General features: G+C 45.0%; 1 protein-coding gene across 1 annotated transcript in view; it reads left to right on the top strand.

Annotated features, from left to right (window-relative positions):
• The window catches only part of PTPRT (protein tyrosine phosphatase receptor type T), a 708,336-nt gene that overhangs the window by 458,395 nt on the left and 231,316 nt on the right, over nucleotides 1-18,625 (top strand). The window contains exons 9-10 of the mRNA XM_030212174.1: nucleotides 8,226-8,427; nucleotides 15,880-15,982. Of these exons, the coding sequence (XP_030068034.1) occupies nucleotides 8,226-8,427; nucleotides 15,880-15,982 (305 nt within the window). The remainder of the gene's footprint in view (nucleotides 1-8,225; nucleotides 8,428-15,879; nucleotides 15,983-18,625) is intronic.

Genomic DNA, 18,625 nt, shown 5'->3' with positions numbered 1-18,625 from the left:
GTTTTTGTGAGATAAACTTCTATCTCCCGATTTGGGTCACAATATAGGCGTTTTTCTATTTCGATTATAAGCAGGATAATGAAAAAAAAAAACTATGCTGGGGAAAAAAAATAATTATGAATCATTGATCTTTCTGGTCCAGGAACGCTTCAAACTCATTTTACTCTGTGCATTTTAGAACCAAGATGAAAATTCAATTGCTGCATGTGGGAGTAAGAGACTGAAATACTCATTCCCCTTTATTTAATATCATCATATAACCACAGTGTGTCATAAAGGGCATTTTCCTCTTTTATCAATATTGGTAGAGTGATACCTACAGCAGTGTTTCCCAAGTCCGGTCCTGAAGTACCTCTTGCCAGTCAGGTTTTTAGGACATCCACAACGAATGTGCATAAAAGAGATTTGCATATAATGGAGGTAGTGTATGCAAATCAAGTTCACGCATATTCATTGTGGATGTCCTAAAAAGCCTGACTGGCAAGGGGTACCCCAGGATTGGACTTGGAAAACACTAATCTACAGTATCAGCATAGTATATGGAAATAATGATGGAACCATTTTACCTAGGGTTACCGTATGTCCGGATTTACCCAGACATGTCCTATAGGACGGCCCGCCCACCAGCCTGCCCGTTTGTCCAGAGATCCGGATAAACAGGCAGATTGCTAGCCTCCCCTCCCCTTACTTACTATTGTCCTGGTGGTCTAGTGACCTCTTCCGCCTTCGGGGCAGGAAAGAGCCCCCTCTTTCCTGCCCGGAGCACTGCCCTGCATGCATCCTTCCTGTTCCTCATCCCGGCGCCGATTCAAAATGGCCGCCGAGAGTTGAAGTGACCTCGCGAGACTTCAACTCTCGGTGGCCATTTTAAATCGGCGCCGAGATGAGGAACAGGAAGGATGCATGCAGGGCTCTTTCCTGTCCCGAAGAGGTCACTAGACCACCAGGGCAGTAGTAAGGGGAGGGGGCGTGACGGGGTGTGTGACAGGGGGGAGGGCGTGAAAGGGGGTGGGGTGGGGTGGGATGTGAAAGGGGGTGATGGGGTGGGGTGGGGGCGAGGCATGTGTCCTCCTTTTTGGGGGACAAAATATGGTAACCCTAATTTTACCATCTATCCTAACGAACCCCTCACTAACTCAGGTACCTCCTATCAGCACACTGGCAGAAATCCGTTAATATTGCAGGGGAAGCATTATTTGCTGGCTTCAGTACTTTGAGGGATTTTTCTGTTATGACTATTTGGAATGTTTTTTGATAAGCTTTGAACTGCACTTTCGACTGGAAAGCATGTTATTTATCAGTCCGTCCTTATGCCTAAGATTATGTTTCATTGCATTGGCTTGCTGATAGCGCTTCATGTGATTTTACAAGAACAAGCTTCTTAGGGTTTGGATGTGGGGTGTGTGCATGCTGGATACAGTCTGATAATGCAGGAACAGTGTGCACACAGCAATTAAAAATGGAGCTTGGGAAAGTGAGTAGTTTGTTTCTACAAAAATACCACCCAAAAGGAAAGGATAAAGCATCCTATGTGGGATCAAAGTAGGGGGACCAAAGAACTTCCAGCAGCCAAATGTGGAAAGATACACTTTTACTGACAAACCATCAATAATAAAAGGAACAACATGGGGTCATGTTTCGGTGGGGGGAAACCGTCTACTTCAGAGGTCACAAATGCCCTGAAGCAGGCGCTTCCCCGCCTTTTATCATTGGTGCTTTGTCAGTAAAAGTGTATATTTGCACATTTGGCTGCTGGAAGTTCTTTGGTTCCCTCCTAGTTTTTCTACTACACATTTTCAATATATTTATTGGGGTTTATTAACCGCCTTTATGAAGAGATTCACCCAAGGCGGTGTACGACAGGTACAGCTCAACATAAAACTTACAATTTTGTTAACAGCATAACAACAGTAAAATAACCAAGAATAAACATAAATACAATGAATTAAGTAAACTTGAAAATAGTCAATTGAAACCTAGTAATAGAATTACCATGAAACAGTATCAAAAATATACACGTTTAACAGCACTGGAATTCAAATACCAGAGATATAATGCAATGTTAGCATAATACTAATGATACACCTAGAAGCATACATTAGAACATTCAACTAACATAGATATGATGTTAAAGATTGAAGAAATACAAAAATAGGCATATACAACAGAATTCTACTTTGATAGTTCTTTATTTATTTATTGCATTTGTATCCCACATTTTCCCACCTTTTTGCAGGCTCAATGTGGCTTACATTATGCTGTAATGGCGATCGCCATTTCCGGGATGAGACATAAAACGTGATATTGCATTAAAGTACATAAATGAATAGAGTAAATTATAGAGTAAGTTAGATAATCAGTTCATTTCTGGCGTGAGAATAGGGTGGCAGTGCGTTAACGTTCATTAGTGACCAGAGTGGCTGAAGCAGTCAGGTATAGAGAGTTCAGTTTTGGCTGGTTCTGGTAGAGTTTCGTTGTCTGGTATTTAGGATGCATCATTGTGGTATGTCTTTTTGAACAGGTTGGTCTTTAGTAATTTTCAGAAGGTTGTTAGGTCGTGCATTGTTTTTATGACATTTGGTAGTGCTTTCCATAGTTGCGTGCTGATGTAGGGGAAGCTGGATGCATATGTTGATTTATATTTAAGTCCTTTGCAACTGGGGTAGTGGAGATTCAAGAATGTGCGTGCTGATCTATGATTTATGAGGAGAAATATATGCTAGCAAAGGCTGAATCAATCGATCCACTTGGTCCATGCTCAACGCAATTTTATAATGAACTCTCAAGATGAACGCCCATTATAGAATAGCATTGAGTGCCAGGACCTGCTGAAACCAAGGGTAATTTCCGGAACCAATTTAGGTGTACTCTGTAACACTGCGCACAAATTTTAGGAACATCCCTGTCCCGCTTCTTCACCTCCCATGGCCACATCCCCTTTGGATAGCATCATTATTGTATGTTCACATCTACTTATTTTCTGTGTTCTGCATGTATATTGATAAAGTATGTTATATAATAGGTGGGAAAATGTGGGATACAAATGTAACAAATACATAAATATACATTTTTTACATTGCCAGCCTATCTAAGGTATCTTGATTTATTTAGTTATTTCATTAGGATTTATTTACTGCCTTTTTGAAGGAATTCACTCAAGGCGGTGTACAGTAAGAATAGATCGAACATGAGCAATAGACAATTACAGCAGTAAAAATATTCAAATAACAATACAAAGTATGGCATGGTATACTACTTACAATGTCAACACAATACATTTTAATTGATAGAGAAGCGTAAAGCAAAGATTTGATTATATTATGTTGATATGATTTTTTATTATTCTTTTTGTTAGACCCATGACAAACCGACTTCACCCCTGGAACGCCCATGAATTAGCCACCTCTGAATATGGAGCCAACCAGTCATTTTCAGCATCAGGTGCCGCTGAAAATGACTGGAGAGCCGCGAACAAATGATTTAACCAATCAGATTGATCTTTTTTGTACATTTTATTGATTGTATTTGTATCCCACATTTTCCCTCCTTTTTGCAGGCTCAATGTGGCTTACAATGTATCGTTCTTGGTGCATAATAGATCAGAAAATAGACAATTAGTGTTACATAAAGATCGTGCGTAACATAATAGTAAACAATCTTACAATGTCTCGTTCTTGGTGGATAATAGATCAGAAAGTAGACACTGTTACGAAAAGGTCGTGCATAACATAGTAAACAATTAAAACAAGCAGATATATGAAGAAAACAGTTCCGATTATGGGTAAAGTGGAGATGAGTTACATTTACACATGTTGGTCTATGTGGTATGGCTTATTGAAGAGGTGGGTCTTCAGAGATTTACGAAAGTTGGTTAGTTCATAAATAGTTCTTAAGTTTCGCGGCAGTGCGTTCCATAACATTTAAAATTGAGTCCCAAATTTTCATGTCTATGCCCCTAGGTTTTTTGGGTTTTTTTTTTGTCTTTTAGCAACTCGTAGATCCACGTCTCAGCTTCAGAAACGCCAATAAATAAAAAAAAAACATTTGTTAAAAATGCTTTTTCTATTCTTTTTGCTTTGCACCTCTCAGGTAATTTACCTCCAAAAGTAATCCAATTCAGAAAGCCTATTTCCAGCAAAGACAGGAATTAGATTTTCTGAAACTTTGTAAAAAATTGATGAGTTGCTATATTAGCATAGCATTGATTGATTCAGAGGGTTTCATGGCAAGCAAGTGTGGATTCTCTAATATTGGTTGAGGTTATGTGGATGGGGTGACGGACAGCACTCACTATGTTTTATTGACACTTCTACTGAAATCGAGCTGCCTCCAGATTGAATTTGTAACATAGATGGTGTAGAGCAAGAAAGAGGAAAATAATTGATTGGTAAATAACTCATGAGTGTTAACACTGAATGAATGAACAACAACGCCTGCTGGCATTGCAAAAGAATAATGAATCTTAGTTGTACTGTAGAGCTGGAAGGTACTGTTCAATGGGGTTCTATGTACTTTGGATAACCTTTATAGTATTTGAATATTAAGGGGCCCCTTTACTAAGATGTGGTGAAATCTAGGTATAGACTCTTCCCCCCCCCCCCCCCCCCCCCCCCCCCGTTATTTAGCACTATTTCTGGTTGGTTAAATAGACTTAACTATCTATTCACGATTATTCAGCGGGGAATAGCTGGCTATCTCCACTCTCATCTCTCCCTACACTCCTCCCTGGGAACTCCATTCACTGGGTAAATCTCTCTTATCTGTACCCTTCTCCTCCACCACTAACTCCAGATTCCGTTCCTTTTATCTTGCTGCACCATATGCCTGGAATAGACTTCCTGAGCCGGTACGTCAAGCTCCATCTCTGGCTGTCTTCAAATCTAAGCTAAAAGCCCACCTTTTTGATGCTGCTTTTAACCCTTACTCACTTGTTCAGTACACTTATTTTATCATCCCCACCTTAGTAATTCACTTATCTCTTATTTGTCCTGTTTGTCTGGCCTAATTAGATTGTAAGCTCTGTCGAGCAGGGACTGTCTCTTCATGTTCAAGTGTACAGCGCTGCGTACGTCTAGTAGTGCTATAGAAATGATTAGTAGTACTAGTATCTCTTGCTGAATATTCTTGGCCAGTGTATAGGGGTAGATTCTATATATGGCTCCTAAAAAAATTGGTGCTGAAATCAGTGCCGACTAAGCATATTCTATAACCGGTGCCTGGATTTAGGAGCCGATTATAAAATACTCTTAGTTGATACATAAGCACCTAAATCTGCACACATCCATTTACACCACCTATACTCCTGCCAGTGGGTGGTGCTGTTTCAATGTCATATTTTCAATAGTGAGGAACAGGCAAGTTCTGCAGAATTCCAGAGGACCTGCCTGTCTCTAGCCATTGAAAACACAATATTGAAGCACCACCACCTGTTGGCAGCAACGTGGTTGGAGGACTCCTGTTCAGCTTAGAGGGAGCAGTGGCTGCACATACAAATAGAAGTGCCAGAAAAGCAAAAGACCTATTTTTATATGATATGGGACTAATTCTATAAGAGCACCTAAAATGTGTGCACGAAACACAAATTCTATATTGGCAACTGTCCTCAGTTACATGTGCCTGAATGTGGCAGTCTTGGACATAACTGACAGTACTTTAAGAGCTTGGGGCATAACTGCTTGGCATGCCCCCTACATCCCGGGGGCGTAGCCACGGGCGGGCCTGGATGGGCCCAGGCCCAACCACTTTCCCTCCAGGCCCGTCCAGCCAACATCCTCCTACCAAGGTGGGGCGGTCCACCCCGCCGGCGTCGCAGTCTCCACCTGCCCACCAGCTCCGTCGAGGGACAGACCGACCCTCTTCTGCCACCTGGCACCCAGCCTTAAAAGAAGAATCAGTGAAGCGCCTCGCGTCTGCTGCTCTCTCTGCCCTGCTCTGCGCTGCTGCAGCTGTAAAGCGATTTGCTCGTCGGCCCTTCCATCACTATGTCCCGCCCTCTGATGTAACTTCCTATTTCCGCGAGGGCAGGACACAGTGAAAGAAGGGCCGACGAGCAAATCGCTTACAGCTGCAGCAGCGCAGAGCAGGGCAGAGAGAGCAGCAGATGCGAGGCGCTTCACCAATTCTTTTTTTTAAGGCTGGGTACCGGAAGGCAGAAGAGGATCGGTCTGGTCCTCCATCGACGGAGCTGGTAGGTAGGTGGGGACTGGGTTAGGGAGGGGGTCTCAGATGGGGTCTGGGTGGGGTGGAGTGGGGAGAGGAGGGTCTCAGATGGGGGAAGGGGACGAGGTCTGGGTGGGGCTCAGATGGGAGATGGGGAGTATTCCAAGAAACACTACTCACACCTAGTGCCCACCCATATTAGCTCTGGGCCCACCCAAAATGTCAGGTCTGGCTACGCCACTGCTACATCCCCTAGGCTTTAGGCACTAACTCCAGATTCTATATATGGTACTGAAATTTGCATGTGGATCAGTGTGCAAATTAATTAGTTTATCAGCCAATTAATTGCAATGAATTGATGTTAATTGTCCATTTATGTATTTGTTACATTTGTACCCAATAAAACAAATAGAGAGTGTAATACAGCATACATAGAAAGTATACAGACAAAAAAGCAACACTGGGCCTTCAAGACTGGGACAACTTCAATTCTTTATTTAGCAAATGACCCGACACGGGCCGTGTTTCGGCGTAAGGCAACGCCTGCCTCAGGGGTCAAAATGTAGTACTGTAATATATGAGTTGTGTAGGTACTTTGCCTATATGATGAAATGGAGATACAATCAAAGTGTAGTACTGCAATATGCAAGATTTTATAGGTTCAGTGCCTTCGTGGTTTTTAAAGGAATCCTTTTTTCTCAGCTTCCTGTTAAGATCTCCATTGTCTTCTTAGAAGGTGCCCTTTACAGGGTAGCAAATAATCCTCCCCATCTCTTTAGGCCCTGCCCCCTGGCTCTGGAAGTGGACTAGTTAAGTGCCACTAAAAATTAGCAGACACGCCCCAAACAAAAGATTTAACTGGCCAGTGGCCGTTTCTGACCAGTTAAATCATTTAGAATGTCGGCTAGCCTGCTGTAAAACTAGTGTTTTCTGCTCAATTTTTCACTTTTATTTTTTTGTTCTATTCAAGGCCAGTATTCAAACGATTTATTCAGCTATTTTGGGGAGTTAAGTGGGGGAAAAAAAATCATCACTTTTAAAAATTCATGCTCCTGCTGCTTCTGTATAAATATGGTACAGGCTGAGGCCTACTACCCAGCTGGAAGAGCTTGGCCCAGCCTAAAGGCTACTGGGAAAGAAAGATAGGCCAAGAATTAATTGAAATCAAAAGAGCTTAAAATGTATTGGTTAAGTGTAAATGGTTATCTTTTTTTTTGGGGGGGGGGGGGGGGGAGTGAGAGGCATGCCAAATGTGTGCCCAGTAGGGTAACTCTTATATTCCTATTTTTGGGCTCTGTCAGGTACTTGTAAAATGGACTGGCCACTGTTGGAAACAGGATACTGGGCTGGATGGACCCTTGATATGACCAAGTATGGCAACTCTTTCTTATGTGCCAGGTGTGCAGTACTGTCCGTTTCAATTGTGGATTCAGTTTTTTTATATGACCTTCCTTTGTGTCTTCGTCTTGAATTCCAGTATTTATTTTTTAAACAATCATTTTTACTGTTGAAAAGAATGAGATAGAAGTGCGAGCTGTTTCTAGCTGGTTAAATCGCTTGCAGTATCGACTCCACTGAATATCACTCACAGCCAGTTGGCTTCCAGCAGCAGCAAAAGACCCAGATAGGGGGCGGAACTGAATGTCTGGGTCTAATTCAACCAGTGATGGCAAGCGTTTAACAAAACATTGACTGCCATGGGCTGAATATTGACTCTGTAATGTCATCTTTCTAAGAACATAAGCGTTACCCTACTGGGACAGACTGAAGGTCCATCAAGGCCAGTATCTTCTTTCTAACTGTGACCAATTCAGGTCACAAAGAGTAACCACAAACACCCACATTGGAAATCAGACCCACGACCCTTGCATTCAGGTACCACAGCCCTAACCTCTATGTCAAACACACATACGTACTCATCAATGTCATTAAACTTACATAGTATTTATTTCTGCTTATGGGATATGGCAACCCAGAAGACTTCAATGCTGTTTTTGTTATACTCTTGTCTACTGAATCAGGATCCAAATATACAAATTCCTTTTGGTGTGCTGTCTCTTCTGCAGATTACCTATAAGGCTGTTGGTTCCTTGGACCCCAGTGCAGATCTGTCTAGCCAGAAGGGAAGAGTCTTCAAGCTGAGGAATGAAACCCATCACCTTTTTGTAGGGTTGTACCCAGGAACCACCTATTCCTTCACCATCAAAGCCAGTACAATGAAGGGCTTCGGACCCCCTATCACCACAAGGATAGCAACTAAAATTTCAGGTACCACATCCAGGAGTGACGTTTGTTCTTTGCAGAAGATAATCAATTGCTTATATGTTTACAGATTTGACTGCAGTTGACGAGAGACACCGTTATTTGGTATTCGGTACAGCCCTTATTTATTTATTTCAACAACTTGATATACTGCTGAGGACCTTCATATAGACATTAAAGCGGTTTACGCAACATGAGGCTATATAAAGAGAGGGAAAGAGCGGGGCGGGTAAAGAGGTGGTGGAGAGTATAGAACGAATTGAAAAGGTGCGAAAGAAGGGAAGGGGAAAGGATGTAACAAAGAGGTGTGTCCTCAGGGCTTGCTTGACGGTGGGGATTTGGGACTGATCTCGAATGAGACATGGCAGGTGGTTCCAAAGTTTGGGGGCCAAGGTAGCTAAATGCAGAGTCATGGGTACTGTTGAGGCGAAGGAGTGAATGTGGAGGAAGAGCGAGATTATTGTCAGCGGAGTTGAGGGGGGAGGAAGGGATGAGGAGATTTTTAAGAGAAGAGCGGGCAGTAGGGAACCTGGGCTTGTAGACCAGTAGGAGCATGAACAATACTAGCCATGAAAGAAGGTGGCACCCATGGGTTTTACTATTGCTAACACCTTCCTATTGCTCTCAGCTCACTGAATCCTGTAGCACTAATTGGATTACTTAAAATATTAACTTACCTGTTCCTTGGTTCTCCTATGATCTTTCTGGTGGAAGACCTTTCTTCTTGTGGCCTAATTTGTCTTATTTCCATATTTGTCCCTTTTGATATTGATTAAAACGTATATACTTTTCTTTTTCTTTTTTATAGCCATGCCTCTTGTTTCTAAAAAATCTCCTTTTCCTACTCCACATCTTGATTCCTATTGTATTCATACTTTGTAGCTGTTTGATGCTTTCATGGACTTCTGATAAGTCAGCCTTACCTTAAATCAGGGCAGTGCTTAATAGAACTGTGCACAGACAGATTTTTCAGTGTTTGCCACACTGCGGGGCAATTGTTTTCATGTGTTTCTTTTAATAAAAATGTTTAAACGTGCACTAGAACCTTTTACAAGAGTATGTAGGATAACTCACAGATGAACATATATTAAATTGAAATTTCATGCACATAAATATTTAAGACACTTTATAGAACCATAGTAACATAGTAGATGACGGCAGAAAAAGGCCTGCACGGTCCATCCAGTCTGCCCAAGAAGATAAATTCATATGTGCTACTTTTTTATTTGTACTGTCCTCTTCAGGGCACAGACCATATAAGTCTGGCCAGCCCTATCCCCGCCTCCCAACCACCAACCCCGCTTCCCAACCACCAGCTCTGGCACAGACCCTATAAGTCTGCCCAGCACTATCCCTGCCTCCCACCACCGGCTCTGGCACAGACCGTATAAATCTGCCCAGCACTATCCCCGCCTCCCAACTACCAGTCCCGCCTCCCACAGAATGTGCATTAATAAGTTCTCATCCCTGTGAAATTTCATGAGCAGCCATGGATATTCTTAAACTTCCCTGATTCCTTGACTCTCCACTCTGAGATGAAGTCTCCCCTAGACCACAATACTCATATTAATAACCCGAGTTTTATTGTAAACAAAGAAATAATTAGCATATAAATGCCAATATCCTATTTGGACTGCCCACTGTGAGCTAGGCTGTGAACTGAGCTAGTCCCAACCCATCATGGAGGCAGAATTAATCTCAAGCCCTGGACCTCGTTTCTAAACTAGAATGTCATAAATCCAAGAGGGCTGTTCCTAGGTCCCCATATTAAGTATTGCTATACTGGGAAAGACCAAAGGTCCATCAAGCCCAGCATCCTGTTTCCAACAGTGGCCAATCCAGGTCACAAATACCTGGCAAGATCCCAAAAAAGTACAAAACATTTTATACTGCTTTTCCCAGAAATAGTGGATTTTCCCCAAGTCTATGGACTTTTCCTTTAGGAAGCCATCCAAACCTTTTTTGAACTCCGCTAAGCTAACCACCTTAACCACATTCTCTGGCAACGAATTCCAGAGTTTAATTACACGTTGAGTGAAGAAAAATTTTCTCTGATTCGTTTTAAATATTCTCAGGCTGATGCTCACAACTGCCATGGTAAGCCAACAGCGCAAAAAACCATACCACCGGAACAGCGCTCAAGCCGAGCTCGCCAGTGCTCAAAGGAAATGATATTCAAATTATATGTGCACTATGAAATGAAAGCAAGGGGTGGGACGTGCTTGGTGCACACGCAGAAGAAGTTTGCAGTAAGCTCAGCTCCTGTGCACATGCGCTGGCAAACCTGAATGTGAAGCACGCATTGGCATGCGTACTGTGCCTTTAAATATATTTGTTTCAATTTTTTTTAACTTAGAAGGCTTATATTTAAAAGCAGGAAACAGGCACCAATGTCTGCTTTTACTTTTGGGTTTGCTCTGCCTTTCACATATTCGTTTCTCAGTATCAGCACTTAGGGGCTTGCACGGGCTTCCCTCTACTTCCAAATTATTATTATTATTTATGCATTTGTATCCCACATTTTCCCACCCATTGGTAGGTTCAATGTGGCTTACATGCTTCTGGAGTAAATTGGTTACAGATTATATAGAACAAGGTTACAAGTGGAGGAGTGGCCTAGTGGTTAGGGTGGTGGACTTTGGTCCTGGGGAAGTTCGATTCCCACCTCAGGCACAGGCAGCTCCTTGTGACTCTGGGCGAGTCACTTAACCCTTCATTGCCCCATGTAAGCCGCATTGAGCCTGCCATGAGTGGGAAAGTGCAGGGTACAAATGTTAAAAAAAAAAAAAAATGAGACAAGGTTACAAGTTATATGGAACAATGAGTCTGTAGTAGATTTGCTACAGTTTGTATAGAACTAGGTTACAATATATATAGGCCAATGAAGATTAACAGATGTCTTGATTATGACAGCTTATATCCTATATAATAAAAAGCACCTCCAACGTTCTGAAGCCGTGAAGCATTCGTGCGCTCTGTAAGGCTCCATCTCCTGAATTGACGACACGTAGTTCCGGGTACATCACCCGCAGCACGAGGCCCTGCCCCTGCCGCCCTTGTCGTGATGCCATGCCCCCCCCCCCCCAGGTCTCCGCCACCGCTCCCCCATTTCAAACATACACACAAACCCTCCACTACAGTCCTGAGTCTGACCACTGCCGCTGCGCCGCACTCCCCCCCCCCCTCGAGGTTGCCGCTCGCCTTCCACCGTGCCTCCCACCCAGAATTTAAGTCATCCCTCCAAGTTCCAGACCCCCCTCCCTCCCTCCCTCTGTGTTCCAGACCCCCTCCCTCCGACTCAGTTCCAACCACCCCCCTCCCTCCCTCCAACTCAGTTCCAGCCACCCCCCTCCTTCCGACTCAGTTCCAGCCAGACCTCTTCTCTCACAACAGTCCTTTGCGTGCCCCTCGGAAACGAACAGCTGTTGCTTGCTGTGGCCCTTCACATCTCTCTCTTTAAGAACCCAGCAACACTTGCCACATTCAATGCCCCTCGCCACCCCCTCCCATTTCGCAAGCCCGGAAACCCACCAAACACCCCCCCCCCCCCATTTACAAAAAATAATAACAACAAGGGACAGCTGTTACAGATGAAGAGGGAGGAGGGGGTACCCTGGAAGGGGGGAGGTGACCCTGGAACTTCAAGGGAGGGAGGGGGTACCCTCAAACTGAGAGGGGAACCCTGGAACTGGGAGGGAAAGGGGGGACGAACCTAGAACTCACAGGGAGGAAGGGAAGGGGGACCCTAGAGCTGGTAGGTCACTGTAACTGGGAGGGAGGGGGGGGGACCCTGGAACTGGTAGGGCACTGGAACTGGGAGGGAGGGAGGACCCTGGAGCTGGGAGAGAGAGAGGGAGGGGGGCCCCTGGCACACACTCTCATTCTCACACACACTCTCATTCTCACACCCACACATAATTGAATTTCAGTGGTTTTTCCTGTGCGTGTTTCTCTCTCTCTCTCTCTCTCTCTCTCTCTCTCTCTCAGACACACTCACACACAGTCTCACTCTCTCTCTGTCACACACACACACTCGCACATTCACTCTCTCTCTCTCTCAAACACACACACTCTGAGGAAAACCTTGCTAGCGCCCGTTTCATTTGTGTCCAGAAACGGGCCTTTTATACTAGTGTGTTTATATTTGTTTCCTATAAGTATGTAAAATGTTTGGGGTAAATTGGGCGACGGAAGCTTAGTCCAGTTTCTGTCCATTGTCATATTCTTGTATTGTTATTCGGTGTTCTGGTTGGTTCAATAAGAAGGAACTTTCTGAAAAACAACTGGCAGATTTTAAAGAAACCATCATGAGAAATCCTGCCTTCAAACACCCTAACACCTTCTCTGAACTGGTGTTATTTTTTTCAGCGGTAAGGCAGCTTTGGTTTTTTGCGCTGTTCTTTGAGCACTGGGAAGAAATAGGAAATGATCTCATTAACATCCATTTGACTACATTGCCATGCTACTTGCACTAATCTTGGGCGCACTCGCTGTCTCCTGCACATTCTGCGCTCACTAATGTGGGCGCTAGTCTGGCCGCTAATGGCCTCTAGCGCCCGCGTTTTGGTTGTGACCATCAGGGCATAAGCAAACTCCTTGATGACTCGAGGGTTATACCTGAAATAGTTATTCCATGACTCTTAAAAGAGCCTGTCTGCTGAAGATAAGGGACTGCACACATGTTTTCTCTAAATTCTGTTCCTTGGCACAGTTCCAACCCTAAACAGAATAGTGGGAGTGGGTGCACCGCATGGAGTAGCAGTTACAACCCTAAACAGAACAGTAGGCAGGTTATTTTGGTCTTTATGTGTCATCATTTACGATGTTGTTATTAGTCAGCAATTCCAGTCCAGCTGTGAAAGATTATGCCGAATTAACATGAAGAAATTATACAGCGGTAATCGACAAGGGTGACTAGGTTAATAGTGCTTCTTTCATTATGGGTGGGAAGAGGTACAGGTGGTCAGTTGGTGTTGTGAAGTCGTACTGATATGCCAGTGCTTAACTGGAGTCCCAGAATTTCCAGCACCCTCCTGTCGCTTGCAGCCATCACTGAGATTTCATTCCTCAAGGATCTGAAATTGCCATATGTCCAGTGAGAGAGAAGTAATACTGAGTCAGGGGGACCTGAAGAACTGAAACTACAGGTGTAACTCCTGTGCATACCGCTACCGGATGGAGGAGTAGCCTACTGGTTAGTGCAGTGGGCTTTGATCCTGGTGAACTGGGTTTCATTCCCACTATAGCTCCTTGTGACTCTGGGTAAGTCACTTAACCCTCCATTGCCCCAGGTACAAATAAATACCTGTATATACCAGGGGTGTAGCTACTATGGGGCCACGGGGGCCTGGGCCCCCATAGATTTGGCCCTGGACCCCCTGCCAATGACCCTCTCAACTCCCCTCCTGCCACCAACCCGCTGTCGCCGTCTGCTACCTTTGCTGGCGGGGGACCCCAACCCCCGCCAGCTGAAGTCTTCCTTCGTTTGGTTTCTGAGTCTGACTTCAGGATGTCAGACTCAGAAAACAAAAAAACAAACGAAGGAAGAAGATTTCAGCTGGTGGGGGTTGGGGTCCCCTGCCAGGAAAGGCAGGCGACGGCGGGCGGGCGGGGGGGTCGAAAGGGTCATCGGCAGGGGGGTCAATGTTGTTGTTGGTGGTGCTGGTGTCGGCAGTGGCGGGGGGGGGGGGGGTCAGCGGCAGCGGGAGGGGGGGGGCTAAAATGTGCCCCCTCACCTTGGGCTCTGGACCTCCCTCCCGCCGAAGTCTGGCTACACCCCTGGTATATACTATGTAAACCACTTTGAATATAGTTGCAAAAACCACAGAAAGGCAGTATATCAAGTCCCATTTCCCTTTCCCTATTTGAGATTCTACACGGAATGTTGCTAGTGAAGGAGTAGCCTAGTGCAGGGACCTTGATCCTAGGGAACTGGGTTCAATTCCCACTGCAGCTCCTTGTGACTCTACCCAAGTCCGTTAACTCTCCATTGCCCCAGATACAAAATAAGTGTTTCTGTATAAACAACTTATGCATCCAGCTTCTCCTACATAAGCGCACAACTATGGAATGGACTCCCAAAAGCTGTGAAAATAATCCATGACCATCTAAACTTCAGGAAATCACTAAAAACCAACCTCTTCAAAAAGGCCTACCCCACCGATCCATCGTAAATCCCCACACCCAGCAACACAGCATAACCAATGATCGTACTGGACAATGCACAATCTTCATTCCCTCCGACCCTCATGGTACCTGACACACAACTACCTCATTCGACCACAACATAACCTTGTATTTGTTATCAACTGACTGGCGAACGCCTTTACGGTATTATGTAAGCCACATTGAGCCTGCAAATAGTTGGGAAAATGTGGGGTACAAATGTAACTAATAAATAATTTGTAAACCGCTTTGATTGTAACCACAGAAAGGCAGTATATCAAGTCCCATTCCCTTTCAAGAAAGTATTTCAAACATAAATATCTGTCTAGGAACTGAATAAAAAAACAGACACCTTAATAAGTTGCTTGCAGATCTTTTAATTGTCAGCTAAACCAATGTTTGGCTGCTTTTAAAAGTCATGCCAACATAGTCTTATTCCAAGATTGATATTTCACTGGTCTAGAATGGGATTCTTTGGGTAAGGTTGATGGACATACACTGGAAAGAGGAACAGGAGTAGGGTTACCATTCGTCCGGATTTCCCCGGACATGTCCTCTTTTTGAGGGCATGTCCGGGGTGTCCGGCGGGTTTTGCCCGCACGCACGTTTGTCCGGATTTCTGGACAAATGTGAGTGCGGGAGGGCGTGCATGCGGTTTGCGATCCATCGGCGACGTGGCTCTCCCCTCCCCTTCCTTACCATCTTCCCTGGTGGTCTAGTGACGTCCTCGGGGCAGGAAAGAGCCTCCTCTTTCCTTCCCAGAGCGCTGCCTTGCCCATCCTCCTTCTCGGTCTCGGCTGGGGATTCAAAATGGCCGCCGAGAGTCGAAGTCTCGCGAGGCCGCTTCAACTCTCAGCGGCCATTTTGAATCCCCAGCCGAGACCGAGAAGGATGTAGGCAAGGGCAGGCAGCGCTCCGGCCCGGAAAGAGGGAGCTCTTTCCTGCCCCAAAGACGGCACTAGACCACCAGGGAAGATGGTAAGGAAGGGGAGGGGAGCATGTGATGGGGGAGCATGGGAGGGGACTATGTGATGGGGGAGGGGAAAGGGGGCAGAATGAGGATCCGAAAGGGGCATGGCAATGGGCGTGGCGGGGGCGTGACATGTGTCCTCTTTTTCAGAGGACACAAAATGGTAACCCTAAACAGGAGGCCAGGATTGATCTCAGAACCATGTGGGGATTCAGGTGGGGACTTCAAGGTGGGTGGGCAGAGACTTGGCTGCAGTCATCCCTTTGCTTCCCTATCCTTCAGAGGGTTATAACATTTCCGTATCAATTGTTCTTTTATCACAGCCCCTTCGATGCCAGACTACGACACCGATGCCCCGTTAAATGAAACCGAGACAACTGTCACGGTTATTCTGAAGCCTGCACAGTCTAGGGGAGCTCCAGTCAGGTAGGAATTCTTTTCCCGTTTTCTCTTTCTCAGATGTTCTGTCTCGTTTTCTCTTTTGTATTTCTTTTCTCTAAATGTCTCCTCAAACTGTTTAAAATGAAGAAATCAAAGAACAGAAAAAGGTAGGAGACAAAGAAATTAAGGAATGCAAGTGAATTTATATGAAATGCAAAGGTTTCATGAGTTTGTACAAATGCTTCGCCATAAAAGGTCTGATGCATAGAGCAAAGTAACAAAAATCGAAAACTCTCCACAGTTCATATATTGTATGTGAAGCTGATCTTAATATCACTATACAGAGTTGTCAGTCCTGTGCAATGAGCTCTTGGTATTTTCAATTTCACGGTGATCATTTTTCAATACACTTTAAGGTCCAGATCACATTTCATGATGGGCTCTATGTAGTTTCAAAACTTTCGTATATAGCGATGTTTAGGGATAGTTCTTGTTTTGATCAGATTAAAAGTCTGGCAACCTTCGAAGAACGCGGTGGTGTTCAGAGTCAAAATGGCTACCAGATTTCTGCATGAAGCTGATGGAAATGTGCTTGCGTATTATTTTTATTCTGCTCACTGTTGCATTTTGATGAATAATCCCGGGAGTGAATTTACGGACGCCAGCATAGATCCACAGGCAGGAACTCAAAATCTCCAAACTCTTCATAGTAGATATCGCTGTGAGGGGAGGGCATATGCTACTGTTTCCACATTTCCTGTCGTTGATAGGCTCATATTGCTCAGCAGAACCAATCACAAGCAGGAGGTAGGAATCGGCAGAATGCCCAAAAGCACTTTCTCCCACTCCTGCTACAGCTGCAATCAAGGGAGAAAAGAGGGAGGGTGAGGTGAGCATGGATGCAAACAGTTGTGTGGAGGTGGGGTATAGAGAGAGCAAAGTAAGAATGGGGAGACTAGAGACAAGGAGAAAGAGGTAGAAGGTTAAAAGTGTGAGCGGATAGGACAAGAGTGGGAGATAAAGGATAGAAAGAGGAACAAGATGAAAACATTGAGGGGAAAGAGAAGAGTGATGAAGGAGAGGAGAGAACAAGATAGGTAGGAACAATTGTGTGGGGAAAGCAAAGTTGGGGATGGTAGGAGGAGGCAGGAGAGAAGGTAAAGGTATGAATGAGAGGGGGAAAAGACTAAGTAAAAGTGGAAAAAGTTGGGGAGAGAAGAAGTGGAGAGGAAGGAGCAGAACAAGAGAGAGATGCATGAAGAAAAGGGGAGAACAAGGGGGAAAAGGAACAAAAATTCAGACTGAGAGAGAGAGAGGACTGAGGAAGAAGAAGAAGAGGGTGAGAAAAAGAGTCAGAGGGCCAAGGATGGCTGGGATAAACAGAAAAGCATAGCTGTCACTTACTATGTTACATAAGTACATAAGTAGTGCCATACTGGGAAAGACCAAAGGTCCATCTAGCCCAGCATCCTGTCACCGACAGTGGCCAATCCAGGTCAAGGGCACCTGGCACGCTCCCCAAACGTAAAAACATTCCAGACAAGTTATACCTAAAAATGCGGAATTTTTCCAAGTCCATTTAATAGCGGTCTATGGACTTGTCCTTTAGGAATCTATCTAACCCCTTTTTAAACTCCGTCAAGCTAACCGCCCGTACCACGTTCTCCGGCAACGAATTCCAGAGTCTAATTACACGTTGGGTGAAGAAAAATTTTCTCCGATTCGTTTTAAATTTACCACACTGTAGCTTCAACTCATGCCCTCTAGTCCTAGTATTTTTGGATAGCGTGAACAGTCGCTTCACATCCACCCGATCCATTCCACTCATTATTTTATACACTTCTATCATATCTCCCCTCAGCCATCTCTTCTCCAAGCTGAAAAGCCCTAGCCTTCTCAGCCTCTCTTCATAGGAAAGTCGTCCCATCCCCACTATCATTTTCGTCGCCCTTCGCTGTACCTTTTCCAATTCTACTATACTCCAGGTGCGGTCGCTAACATATATCCTCGACTCAGCCTGGCCTTTTTCTCCCAGCGAGTCCACAGTGCAGTGGCGTAGCCAAGGGTGGGCTTGGGTGGGCCCAGGCCCATCCACTTTGGGTTCAGGCCCACCCAGTAGCAACACAACTATAATGTGGCTGGCAGGGATTCCCAAGCCCCACCAGCCGAAAACTCCCAACTGTCCCTCCTGCATACCTTTTAAATAGCAGATCTTTGCCTGCAGTGAGCAGCAACTGATACATACTGTTCGCACCGGCCCCGCAGCCTTCCCTCTGATGTATTCCCGCCTATGCGGAAACAGGAAGTTGCATCAGAGGAAAGGCTGTTGGTGAAAATCTGCTATTTAAAAGGTATTCAGGGAAGGGTATATGTTTGAGAGACCATATGGATGCAGTCAAGAAATCACTTGTGGGACAAGGCGGAGTTCTTCTGCCCACCCATCTTGGGCCCAGGCCCACCCAAATTTGGGTGTCTGGCTACGCCCCTGCCACAGTGAGAGTCAAATTTCTTGCAAGGGCCAAATTTTGGTGGTCCTTATCTTGGCTGAGCAATTGCAGTAGGCGGGGGCACTGGGTATAATCCCCACCCTACTGTCCTCTGTGCTGCTCAGGTCCAGTGTAGTTTCAGAAAGGAGTTGAAGAACCCACTTCAAAGGAAGAGCAGAACAAGAAAAGGAGACACTGCTCT

This window comes from Microcaecilia unicolor, chromosome 8 (genome assembly GCF_901765095.1).
Source record: "Microcaecilia unicolor chromosome 8, aMicUni1.1, whole genome shotgun sequence".
Taxonomy (NCBI): Eukaryota; Metazoa; Chordata; class Amphibia; order Gymnophiona; family Siphonopidae; genus Microcaecilia; species Microcaecilia unicolor.
The sequence above is the reverse complement of the archived record's forward strand: the minus strand, read 5'-3'. Positions and strand labels throughout refer to the sequence as shown.